General features: G+C 33.4%; 1 protein-coding gene across 5 annotated transcripts in view; it reads left to right on the top strand.

The window, feature by feature from the left end:
• The first annotated feature begins 10,046 nt into the window (after positions 1 to 10,046).
• LOC129894134 (fatty acid amide hydrolase-like) overlaps positions 10,047 to 13,958 on the top strand; it is a 76,455-nt gene continuing 72,543 nt past the window's right edge. For 3 of the 5 annotated variants that reach the window (XM_055969669.1, XM_055969671.1, XM_055969672.1), the window contains exons 1-3: positions 10,048 to 10,275; positions 12,593 to 12,702; positions 12,882 to 12,942. In XM_055969669.1, coding sequence (XP_055825644.1) covers positions 10,176 to 10,275; positions 12,593 to 12,702; positions 12,882 to 12,942 — 271 coding nt within the window. In that variant the 5' untranslated portion in view covers positions 10,048 to 10,175. Of the gene's footprint in view, positions 10,276 to 12,592; positions 12,703 to 12,881; positions 12,943 to 13,958 lie in introns of those variants that run through there. The other 2 variants (XM_055969670.1, XM_055969673.1) reach the window with 2 other exon arrangements.

Below are 13,958 nucleotides of genomic sequence, written 5' to 3'. Positions count from 1 at the left end.
ATGAATCAATACTCACATACCTTAAGTGACAACATCAAATAGTTTGGAAGAACTTGAGAGTTTTGATGGAGAGCTTGAGTGAATTTACGTGAAGTCTTCAATGGAGTCCTTGAGAGTCTTTTGTAGAGAGAGAAATATTTGAGTAGGTGAATTATATAAGAATGAATAGAATTAGAGGTTTAGGTTAATTTATAGAGTTGAATTAGGTCCTAAAAACATCTAGGTTCATTAGCTAATAATTAGAGAAAAGTCTAAAATGCCCTTGCTAAAAACTAAATTTGGCTAGAAAATCATCGCCAGGTCCACGACGCGGACTTGTCGTGCACCTTACTGATTTGCGCAGTTCCTTGAAAAATCTATCTTTCAATCTATGGATCCTAAAAATCCACCGAAACTATTCTCCTATAGGTCTTGACCCCCTGATCAATATTCTGAATCGTATTTTCCAAAAGGATTAAGGATAATGCATTACATGAGCGGCCTATTCTCAAGGCATTCTTAAGGTACTTGTGAGCATTTTGAGGAATATTATAGGGAGTGTCGAGATGACACTAGTAGATGCTACATGTATGGGATATGGGTCATTATATCAGATATTTTCCGATGGAAAAGTAAAGTATAGAGGGCATCAAGGCCCATTCTTCAACAGCAGCACCATTAGGTAGAGTTGCCCGAAGGGGTACTACTTCATGGATAGGCAAATGTTCAAATCATCTGTATGCCATGGCTAGTCATTAAGATTAAGAGAACTCGCCAGACGTTGTCACTTATATGACTAAATCTTTTCTATGGAAATTTATGCCTTACTTTATCAAAGTGCCAATTTATCCTTTGTGACTCCATATATTGCCATGAGGTTTGGGATTCATCCTGAATGTCTTCTAGATCCCTTCTGTGTTTTTACTCTTATTGTTGAGTCCATTCTAGCTAATAGAATTTGTATAGATTGTACACTTTCCATCTATTATAAAGAAGCCATAACCGACTCAGTTGTTTAAGATGGTAGATTCTAATGTCATTGTAGGCATAGATTGGCTTTATACTTATTATGCCTCAGTTGATTGTAGAACTTGAGTTGTCAGATTTCAGTTTTTAAATAAGCTAGTTAAAGAGTGTAAGGATTGTCCAATAGTGCCTGAGGGTCATTTTATTTCATACCTTAAGACCAGAAAGTTAGTTTAGTCAGTTCTAGTCATGAATGAGTTTCCAAAAGTCTTTCCTGATGCCGTACCTGGAGTCCCTCCCAATAAGGAGATAGACTTTAGAATAGATGATCTTCCTAATATTTAACCTATGTTTATTCTGCCTTATAGAATGACTCCAACCGTACTGAAATAGTTAAAAGAGCAATTGAAAAATCTTTTTGATAAGGGTTTTATTAGGTCGAGTGTCTCACCTTGGGGAGCTCTTATCCTTTTCGTACGAAAAAAAGATGGTTCCTTAACAATGTGTTTCTCCTACCATCCAATAAACAAGGTCAGCATGAAGAATAAGTACCATCTTCTCATAATCGATGATATGTTCGACTATTTTTAGGGTGTCACTTGTTTCTCTAAGATAGACCTCATATCAGGCTATCATCAGTTGAAAGTAAGAGAAAGTGACATTCTAAAGACAACCTTTAGAACCTATGATTGTCACTATGAGTTCCTTGTTATGTCCTTTGGTTTGACTAACTCTCCTGCAGCATTCATGGATCTCATGAATAGAGTGTTTAATAAGTATATAGACACGTTTGTTACCATGTTCATAGATGACATCCTAATCTACACTACAAATAAGGAAGAGCATGTCGACCATCTCAGAATTATTCTCCAGACTCTCAAGGATCGAGAGTTATATGCTAAGTTTTTTTAGTATGAGTTTTGGATTGTATCTATGGCATTCCTAGTCCACATTATTTTTGGTAAAGGTATTTGAGTTGATTCGCAAAAGATTGAGGTAGTAAAGAATTGGCCCAGACCCACATCCCTGACTGATATAAAGAGTTTCTTTGGTTTGGACAGTTATTACAGAAGGTTTGTAGAAGGTTTCTCATCCATATCATCTCCATTGAAAAAGTTGACCTAGAAGAAGACTAAGTTTCAATGGTCTAAAGCTTGTGAGAAAATCTTTCAATAGTTGAAAACTAGATTAACTACTATTCCAGTGTTGTCCAACCCGACGGAATAGATGGTTTTGTTATTTACTGTGATGCATGAAGAGTTAGACTAGGTTGTGTGTTGATGCAGAAAGGTAATTTTATAGCATATTCCTCCACACAGCTTAAAATCCATGAGAGAAACTACTTGAGTCATGATCTTGAGTTGGCGGCAATGGTATTTGCTTTGAACATATGGTGTGACTATCTCTATGGTATGCATGTAGATGTGTTCACTGACCATAAGAGTCTTTAATATGTCTTCAGTCAGAAATATCTAAACTTGAGGCAGAGGAGATGGATTAAGTTACTGAAAGATTATAACATAAGCATTCTCTATCACCCTGGTAAAGCTAATATTGTTATTGATGCTCTTAGCAGGTTATCCATGGGGAGTACTTCTCATGTCGAGGGAAAGGAAGGAGTTGGCTAAGGAAGTGCATAGACTTGCACATTTAGGACTCCATCTTATGGACTTAAATGAGGGTGGTGTCATTGTTCAGAATAGGGATGAATCATAACTAGTGGTACAAGTGAAGGAAAAGCAAGATCAAGACCCCATCCTCCTTCAGTTAAAGAAAGATGTTCATAAGCAGAAAGTGATGGCTTTTTCACAAGGGGAAGATGGTGTGTTGAGATATCAAACTAGATTGTATGTTCTGAATGTTGATGAACTAGAGTCCTAAAAGAGGCCCATAACTCTAAATATTTAATTCATCCAGGTTCCACAAATATCTACCATGATTTTATAGAAGTCTATTAGTGGAGTGGCATGAAGAGAGTTATTAAGAACTTTATTTCTAAGTGTCTAAATTGTCAACAAGTCAAACTTGAACATCAAAGGACTTGTGGTGTAGCTCTGAATATAAAATTCTAGAAAATAAATGAGAGATGATCAATATGGATTTTATTACAAGCTTATTGCGTTTTTATCGACAGCATAATTTGATTTGGGTGATTGTAGACTAAATGACTAAATCCATCCACTTCTTTCTGATTAAGATTACAAATTCAATTGAGGATTACGTCAGCTTATATAATAGTGATATAGTCAGACTTCATGGAGTTCCTTTGTCCATTATTTCATATAGAGAAGCTTAGTTCACCTCTCAGTTTTGAAAGTCATTTTAGAAAGGTCTAGGTTCGAAGGTGAATCTTAGTACTGCATTCCATCCTCAGATAGATGGTCGGGAAAAGCATACTATTCAGACTCTATAGGACATGTTAAGAACTTGTGTCATTGATTTTAAAGGTAGTTGGGAAGACCACTTACCTCTTATAGAGTTTGCCTACAATAATAATTATCACTCAAGTAGTTAGATGGCTCCTTATGAGGATCTTTATAGGAAGAGATATAAATCAACAATTAGTTGGTTCAAAGTTGGTGATGCTGAGTTAATAAGGCCATACTTGGTTCATTAGGCTATGGAGAAGGTTAAGATCATCAAAGAGAGGTTGAAAACCCAAAAAGTCATCAAAAGTCCTACACTGATGTTAGGAGAATAGATTTAGAGTTTGAGGTGAACGATTGGGTATATTTTAAGGTTTCAACCATGAAGGGTGTTATGAGATTTTGGAAGAAAGGGAAGCGCAGTCCCCATTACATTGGTCCCTACTAGATTACAAAGAGAGTTGGTAATGTAGCTTATAAGTTGAAGCTACCATTAGAGTTAGCGGTTTTTCATTAAATATTTCACATTTCTACGCTTAAGAAGTGCTTAAGAGATCCTTCGCTCATAGTTCCTACAATGAGCATTGGTGTGAAAGATAGCTTGTCTTGTGAGGAGATACTAGTTTAGATTCTTGACCGTTAGGTTGACAAGTTGAGAACCAAAGAGGTTGCTTTAGTCAAAGTTTTGAGGAGGAATTAGTTTGTTGAAGAATGGGAAGCCGAAGAGGATATGAAAGCTAAATACCCTCATACATTAATTTCTCCTAGTGTTGATGTTGAAGGTAATACTCCTTTCCGCATCTCAAATTTAGTGTTTTCTTGAGTGTTTGAGTATTTAAATTCTTCCTTGCATTTGTGCCTCGTGAAAATGTTTTTGCCTGGTCATCATTAGAGGACTAATAATCTCAAGGGTAGGATATTGTAATATCCCAAAATATTCTAACTTAGATAAGTCCAAAAGACCAAAGAGAAGTTGAGATTCTTACTTCCTATGTCTTTTTACGGATGGCACCTACGGCCATAGAAGTTTCCGGACCGTAGGTGGGCTCGTGGAAGGAATCCTTAGCTACTTTCACTTGAGGGTGAAGCCACGGATCAATTTTATGAATCATAGATACTTCTAAGGACCATCCCAACCAGTACACCAAGCCTTGTGACTTGTTTTTTCAAAGTGAACATAACAAGGGCCCCTATGATCAGTAGAAGGGTATACGAATTGTAGGAGGTCCCACAAACCAAGTACTGAAGACCCCACTCTAAATACTTTTATGAGAAAGGTCCACGACACGTAGGAGGGTCTACGATCCGTAGAAGGGATCCATCGACACAAACTTTGCGATTCTAGTGAGCTTCTTTAGTGTGCCAAGTTTCTACAAAAGGGCTCCTATGGCCCGTAGAAACTTCTATGGTCCGTAGGAGTTCCCCGTAGACAACCCTTGTCAGGTTAAATGAAGGGTAATTCCATCTTTTTCCCACCATTTTCAAGTCAAAACCCTGACATTTTGAGACTAAATTGAGTCACTTATTAGTACCATGCGAGCCTTTTCCCTCATAATCAATTCAAAGAATTAGAGAAAGGATTGGAGAGCAAAAAAAGCTACGGTTCAAGCACCTTCTTTGAGTTCTTCAAGTTTTTCCAATAACATCATTCTTCCAAGTATGTAAGGCTACTCAAAGTGTTGGAAAAAGTTTGTCAACATGCCCTACATCTAAATTCAGTCAGTAAGAATTTAGTCCAGGGTTTAAACCCGAGTTTCTTGTGTTCTTGAATTGGGATAACATTCGTCCTATCATATTTTTAGTATTGACTTATTATTATTATTGAGTATAGGTTCCTCCTTATGGAAATTCTTATTTTACTTGAGTTTTTGTTCATGATTATTCCTCCTATGTACTCTGCATTAGTTGAGAAGTTAAACTTTGCTTTAAATTATGCATGATTTTCAGCGTTTGAGTAAACTAAAGCATTTGTGCATTAAGTTATCTTGAAAAAGAGTTTGAGAAACAAGGGTTATTTTAAATGCATTTCCTGAGATTGATAAAGTATCACTATTTTAAAGAGAATACATGAGTTTGAGAAAGAGTTGAGTTAGATTGACTTATGTTCAATGAGACTTAAAGAGATATATTTTGAGTATTTTACTCACATTAATATATGACACTAATGCATGATTTTGGGAGTAGTATTGAGCACCAATCTGGATAAGAGTTTAGATAACTCAAACCTCGTAAACTATGTAGCCAATGTAGGATAGGTCTGTGTCATTGGTTCGGCCTGATAAGAACTTCTATATGGATCCATGAGTTAAATTTGTATCCCTTATCCCGGTAAGGTAATGGAAGGATCTGGCAACGTGAGCAGTACATTGTATCATCATGAGGATCATAGTAATGGTTGTTGGTTAGAGAAACTCTCTAAGAAGAGAAAAAGTATGTTTTTATGAGTTGCATCTATGGTCATATTTTTATTGTAAAGTTTTGAAGTTTTCATTACACTTGCATGATTTACTTTCAGTCAGTTATACCAGCCTTTATTTCAGTTAATATTCTATGAGTATATTTCCTTCATCTATTTTACATATCATACATTCCAAGTATTGACGTCTTTCGATGCTGCATCAGTTTATGATGCAGGTATAGGTGTTAAAGATCCTCAACATGCACATTATTAAAGATCATGTTTCTCCAGCTTTTGATGAGACCTCCTTGCTTTCGGAGGAACTCTTTTCTTTAGTTCATTTATTCTATATTATTAGTTCTTTTGAGGTAGCCGTGGGCATTTTTTGATTCCTATCTATAGTATTTTAGAGGCTTCAAAGAGAGTGTGGAGAGTCAGTCCAGTATTTCATTATTGATGTTTTAAAAGTTTATTCATTTCATATATTTTAGAGTATTTTAGACTTATATTTGAGAAGTGATATTTTTACACTTTGCATTCCCATCTTGTTAAACTATTGTATATGAGATTAAGTCTCCCACTGAATAGTTAGGCAGGCCAAGGATTCACTTGGGACCAGCAATATTTTTGAGTCCCAACCACACCTAGGGTGTAGACTCAGGGCATGAAAAAGTTTATTGAAGCTGAGTTACTGCCTAAATAAGGCTCATGCTATTAGACTCATGTCTGGTACATCAATCTAGAGGGAGTTAAGTCAATTGAAATGACGTCAGAGCAAATCTAAGGCCTATCAGTCAGAAATACACAAGTCTAAGGAAAGAACTAGTATACACCTAGAATAAGGCCAAAGATTCTTCAATACCAATAATAATCAAATAGTAAGGCACACCACATGGTAAGAATGATCAACAATGGAGAACAACATACCAACAAGTTCCCAAAAATACCCGAAATAAGCCTAAAATATGAATTCTAGGTAACTAGCATGATCAACTAACTAACCAACCCAAATTCCAACTAATCAACATGAATTCACATTCTCGAGCCCAATCTAGAGCAAGGGAAGTCATAGTCTACCTCAAAGTAGATCGTGCGCGCTCCAAAATTACGATTCTGGTGTTTTTCCCTTTCGAAGGGCCTCTGAACGATGACACACTATCAAAAATAGTTTCATGATATTAATACGGGCTTCTTGACATCAAAATCACTTAAAATGGAGACAGACTAATTTTGGATTCTAAAATGGGGTTGTGGGACCAACGCCAAAAATTTTGGAATTGACGCTATCAAAGGGTCCTAATTAGCTCCCCGAACTTGTATCCCACAATGGAACATAATTCGGACTCGGAACATCCCACAATTAAACATTCAAGAAGTCCAACATCAAGATCACCATTAGATGTCAATAGAGGTTAAAAAAGCAAGGAATAACCTTTGTAACGATACTGCAACCCCTCCCCAATAACTCCCACACAACTCTCCAATAATTTCCCGCAACAGAAAGAAATAAACACCAAGTAACAAGCTTAAAAAATTTCAATTCAAATCTCCAAACTTTGAGAAAAGGACCCCAAAAATGGATCTTAATAGACCTAAACGCCGCAAAAGCGTCCATAATATCATTAAAGCAGTTGGAATTAAAGGGACGGACCTCGATAAAGTGAGCCTCTAGCTACTAAAGCGGTCAAAATTAAAGTGAGGCCAGGTTCACTTAAGCAACAAGCCTAAGTGATGGCCGCAAAAGAGAAGGACAGGGTTGCTTAAGCGGTTAGCCTTGAGGTGGCTCTACCGGATTAAATGAGCCCTTGGCTGCTTAAGTGAGAACCGCTAAAGCAATGTCAGGGCCTCTTAAGTGGTGGCACAAGCACTAGGCACCAAAAAATTTGGCCAAGTCCAAAAACTCTCCGACGGGGTACTCAGAATTCATTTGGAACCCTATGGACGCAAATGATATATGTTACCCCAAAAAATTGACATTTCAGACTCAATAATGCAGTTGAAATTTCTATTCGAGGTCGTCTTGAAAAAAAGTGTATCTCACACCAAGCGTCATTTTATTCAAAATCCACAAGAGAGTTTGGAATAGCCTGGAAGCCTCAAAAAGCACACGAAGGGTCATTCTAGATCAAATTCCATTGTATAAAGCTAACAGGACCGTCAAAATTCCATTTTGAAGCTGTCTTCCTGAACTTTTGACCAAAGTCAACCGTTCAAGTTGGAAAAACTCAAAAACATAAAAACTTGCATAAAAACCAAATGAACAGCCAAGCAATCGAACAGACAGTGCCAACAAGTCATGAATGACTTAGAGTCTCTATAGGAACACCCTATACGATGAAAAAAAACACAAAAATGACCTGAAGGTTCATTATAATAGGTTTTATACCCTGGCAAGGTATAGGGCAACCCTTCCAACTAGAATTATAAGTTGGACATCATGAGCTCACAACGTGTATGTTAGTCATAAAAAACTCCCCCGTAAATGTATTTTTATGTTACACTTTTAATTTATCATTTTGATCTTTCATATATGGCGTGGTATACACTTGTTTAATGCAGAGCTATCATATAGACTCATATATATGTATTTTAAAGCATATTCTGAAATGATATTTGTGCACTGATTTCATAATGTCTTTTCGGTCATTTCATTTTGATTACGATTATTAAAACTTCTTTTATTCTCATTATACGTTGTCACCTGTTACGATTATCTTTAGTGTCATCTTACATACTCTATACATTTCACCATTACTATCTTATACTCTATACATTTCACATACTGATCTTCTTTGTGTTACATCCTTTCATGATGTAGATTCAGGCGCCTGTCCTCAGACTCGTGGCTAGTCAGGTTGCAGTATTCCAGTCAGCGGTTTGTGAGTCCTCCTCATTCGAGGACTTTATGGATTAGTTGATAGTTAGTAGCATTGCTTTAGTTCAGTTATTCATTATTGGTAGCTGAAGACCATGTCCCAGCAGACTTATTTCTCTCATCCTGAACCCTAGAGGTGCATTTTTGACATTAGTATTCAATTCATGGATTGTCTTTTATTTCTTCATCTATACCAATGTTAAACCCGCTATATTCATTTGCTTATGTTTCAGCTTCTGCTTTAGTTTTCATATAATATGCTTAGATATGCTAGTGTCAAAGGTTAGTTTGAGTATCGTGTCTCGACTAGGGTGTAGACTAGAGTCGTGACACAAACTACTCAACTTTAATAATTTACCCGAATTTGTCATCCTTATTTTTTCTTCCTCTATCCAAATCATATTTGTTAACTCTATTCTTTATTATTTTTTGCAATATATAAAAGTAATATTCGTTAACTCTAACCTTATTATATTTTTCTACACTGATCAACTCCTGAAGAGTGTCAAAGTTTTTTCAATGAAGTTGAAAAAATTGGGTAACAGTTAGTAGAGCATGCAACAGCTTGTCCAAAAGAAAAATGAGTGGGGTTGTCGAATGGAATGATACAAATAGGGTCATAAATAAAAAATATAGGATGCAATTTGAAAGAGAAAAAATATCATGAAAGTGAAAAAACACAAAATTGTAAGTGTTTTTAAAAATTTTCATAATTAAACATTGATTTTTAAATAAAGTGAAAAAAATGGTAGGAAAAAGGTGAATAATTCTTGTGGCATTCTTAATTAGCTATGGTTAATGAGTGCGCCACTTGACCTGCGATGTACTACTAATATTGTTTGTTGTTTTAATAACAGAAAAGGATTAAAACTACTCTTCAACTATTTGAAATAGACCAAATATATCCTTCAATTATTTTTGGGCTTAAAATTATCCCTCTCATTTAATTATTGGATCACTTCTACCCTTACTTTTAATGGAATAAGAAGTGGCATTCAATGTGTAAATTGGAGAAGTGAATGGAGTAAGGATGAAATTAGGATTATTAGGTATGCTGGATTTTTAATGGGTGGGGTGGGTGTTCATAGGTGGACGTCTGGTATTATAATTTACACATTGAGTGCCACATTTTATTCCGTTAAATGGAAGAGGAAAAGTTTTGAACCCAAAAAATAATTAAAGAGTATATTTGATTTATTTTGAATAGTTGAAGAGTAATTTTGATCATTTTTCGTTTTAAGAAAAAGAGAGTAAGAATGAGAAGAGAAATGGAAAATGACAAATTAGTCAGTGTTTGTAACGCTTCTGCTTAGAAAATGTCAAACAATTGTTTGTCTTGGAACTGGAATAGACCCTCCCTTAATTTCTTTTTTTTACAAAGATCCCCGTTATAGAGAAAACTACAGAAACATCCCTATATTTATTATATATTTACTTTTATAGAAGAAAGAAATTTGCATGGGCAACGTAACTTCACTTGTTCTTTGTCCCATAAATTAAAACTTGCTATATAACACCCCATGTCTTTTTCTTCTCCAACTTCCACCCACTCTCTCTCAAATTGTTGTTCCAACAGAAATTGAAGGCAAAAATGGGATTTTTGAAGACTATAGGAGAGATTTACAGAGATGCTGAGGATGTTGATGTTGGTCCCAATAGTAATGAATTTTATCTCCAAGCCAACGTCAAAGGTTCATCTTAGTTATTGTTTTCTTTTCCTTTTTCTCTTCTCCATTCATTTTTCTCTTTTGAGATGAGTTCAACAATCATATAAAAATGTTAAGGGGAAAACTAAAAAAATGTTAGAATTAAAATCTTGCCAGATATAAAAAAAATCATAACTGACTGATAAATACAAGAAGAGAAATTTTTTAAAAAACTTTTGGATGATTTTGTATACAGTTTTATTTTCTAAAGATTTTCCTAGCTTTGTAGCTGGATTTTGATTCACAAAGTATAGGATCTTATCGCATATTAAATGAACGGATTGGGTTGGATTTAGATGGAGTTAAGAAACGGCTGAGTTATTAATTCACCTAAAGGTTATTTATATGGAGATGAGTTGCACCAAAATAAGCCAAACAATTGGCTAAAACTCAATCTTCAACTTTTACCATGTTTAAATTTCTTTATTTGATTTCTTAATTAAAATAATTTTTTTTATTATGACTATTAGAGATTGATGAGTTGAATTGGACAGATCAAAATAGATTGAGTTAATAAATAGGATGAATCATGTTTTTATGGTTTAATTTTGTTACATTAGAAACATCCTTATTTTGAAACTAAAATTTTTTGAAAGTTGATCATTAGATGAATTTATTTCATTGAAAAATTATAATATATATAAGATTAAAATTATATATAAATATTGAATGTTCTTCATATATTAATTACTTTTTCATATATTTTAATCCCCTTAATTAAAATCCGTTGCGGAAAAGACGGAAATGAAAAACTTTATGCAAGTAAAGATATGATGGGGGAAAACCTGGAGGTGAAAGGTGTATAGTGTATACGTTTCAGCATTTAATGAAAAAGCAACGGCCATAAAATATGGTTGATTGATCATAATTGTTGGAGAGGGTTGTTTAACTTAATTTAATTTTCCTTTTTCATTATTCAATTTTGGTACTGAGGTAACTAATAAACAGGTTTATCTATGTATTAATTTTTGTTTAAATTATACAACGTTTGATAGCTAGTTAAAAATTAAAGTATTCATGTATAAAATTAATAAGACGTTTGATTTGCGATTTGAAAATCTATATAACCAATACGGGATTGTTTGGTAGCTGATTAAAAGGTGAATTATGTATGTATTAAATTCTGCATAAGTAATACTAATGTTTGTTAGCTAGTTAAAAAATAATACGGTGTTTGATTTACATTTTAGAAACACGACACAATTGATTTGATTTGATTTGATACTTAAAAAATTTGAATCAACTCGAACTATGTACACGCCTATCGTTTTCCTTTTTTTGGAGTTGATTCCCCCATCAAACTTGGTCAGGGAAGGTATTGTGTTACTGATAGGACTCTAGGATTTTCAGTTGTTTTGTGTGGTATTCTTATTTTATTATAGAACTTGAATTTATGCTTGGCGAGAGAAAAAAATTTAAAAAAGATAAACCCAATGTGGTGACGGCATGAAATCCAAAGGTGGATCCAATTGGAATGATTTCACTCTTTATGAAGGAAACATGTAGGACAGAGTTGGAATAGAGATGTGAAAGAATCCATATTCCCTATTTCGTATTTTCTATCCCCTAAATTAATCTAATTAGATTCTATTTTTTTGTGTGGTAGATTTTTTGACTTTCCGCCAAGAAGATTTTTTTGGCACTAATTAAATTTACCAAGTCTTTTAATTCTTAAATGGGGTAGGCTAAAATAGAAAGAAGGAGCAAAAACTGAACTTAATGTGGGCTTATTTAGCTTTGTGCCTAGACAATTTGCATTTTGTAAAAATAAAAAGAGTAGGACACTCCTTTTGATTTATGTTGCATCAGTCTCATAGAATGTGGGAAGACATTCATTTCAATATTTTTAAACAGTGGCAATTGCTCGATCTATTTAATTGAATTGATAGATGTGAAACCCTCCCTATTCTGTATTGATTATAGCGTGTAAAATTTTTCAAAATTCAACTAGGAAAATATAAATTATAAAAAAATTCTCTTTCCAGTCATAAATTATAAGATTTTTTTCCTTTCCCCGTGATAAATTATACGATTTTTGTAATTTTCGTTATAATTAATATTATTTGTTGTTTTTGTCACTATCTATTATTTGTTGTACTTTCATTATGTCTTTTTTCTAGATTGTTTTTGTCTTGAGTTGGGGTTCTATTGAAAACAGTTTTTTTATCTCACCTATAAGATAGTTATAAGATATGCGTACATTCTTTCATTTCCAGACCCGTTATGTGAGACTACATTGAATATGTTATTGTTCTCATTATAAATTACAAATTTAATAATTTTATAATATATTTATACGCAGCCCCTCGGATGGCCGGGTTCCTAGTAAAAGTGTTCGCATGGTTGTTGGAAACGCCCGTGTTTGGATCCATTATGCTCTATTTTCTGAAGAGAAATAACCTAATTCACAAGGTACATTAATTTTATCTCATATTCAGCTATATATATATATATATATATATATATATATATATATATATATATATATATATATATATATATATATATATATATATATATATATATATATATATATATATATATATTCTCAAGTAGTGTGTATTTTACCGAGAAATAGTTTCATTTGGCAGCTTGTTACATTTGCTGAGTTGCAAGAGTCACCTCTCTATGTTCCTCTTCACTACTATGAAGGTTTATGATATTTCCCTTTACTTGTTTTCTTTTATATACTTACAAGTGTGGGGCGCATTTTTGGATTAATCTTGCATTTTTAGTGGGTGAAGATACAACCACTAGGTTATAACTCCAATATGTTGGGTGATTTTGTAGATAAAATATGCATACTTGAGTGACTTTGAGGTTATAATAAGAGTTGAGTGACTTTCTGATAGAAAATTAAGTTTCTGATAGAAAATCCTTAATTGAGTGACTTTGTTGTTATAAAAGAAAGTTGAGTGACTTTTTAAGGGAAGAACTCTTAGTTGAGTAATCATCTAAGAAATTATATCTTTTTTTCTTTAAAAAGGCAAGCACTTCAAAAACACTTTAAACTCTTGAATTTAAATATAATTACACTATTTTAACATATTTACCCGAAAAAATAATTACTTGATCAATATCTAATTGTGCGTAATTTAGGGGGACACTTTTCAATTCTAAAGAAAGAGTTGAGAATTAATGATAATTACATGATGTAATTATAAGGTTATTTTTTCATCTTTTGTTTTACTTTTAGTTTCTATTTAGTTAACTTTTATACTTTTTATTTCTTATTTCTTATACTTTTTATTTCTTATTTCTTTACTTTTCATTTTTCAATTTTACTTCGGGTGCTTTTATATAATTTCTCGTATTTTATTGTTTTCCTATTTATTTTGTTTTCTACATTTTGTAGCTATATTATCATTCTATTTATTATTATATTTTTGAAATTAAACATTCTAATATTAGAAAGAATGAGTCATCTACAAACTTGGTTTATAATGAGTGATGTCATAAAATTGGTTTTTTTTGTTGAATGAGGTTGTAGACAAACTTGGCTTATAACCAATGGTGTTGCAATTGGTAATTTTTTATTTAATATTTGAACATTGTTTTGAAATTATGATTCTAAATATTGATTTTTGTCAAATATAAATTCAATGTTGTTCTTGCAAAATGTGCACTCAGATTAATTTTTTTATCAATTAATTTAATAATTATTTATT

The sequence above is a fragment of the Solanum dulcamara genome, chromosome 7, assembly GCF_947179165.1.
Source record: "Solanum dulcamara chromosome 7, daSolDulc1.2, whole genome shotgun sequence".
Lineage (NCBI taxonomy): Eukaryota > Viridiplantae > Streptophyta > Magnoliopsida > Solanales > Solanaceae > Solanum > Solanum dulcamara.
This window is presented reverse-complemented; position numbering and strand designations above follow the sequence as displayed.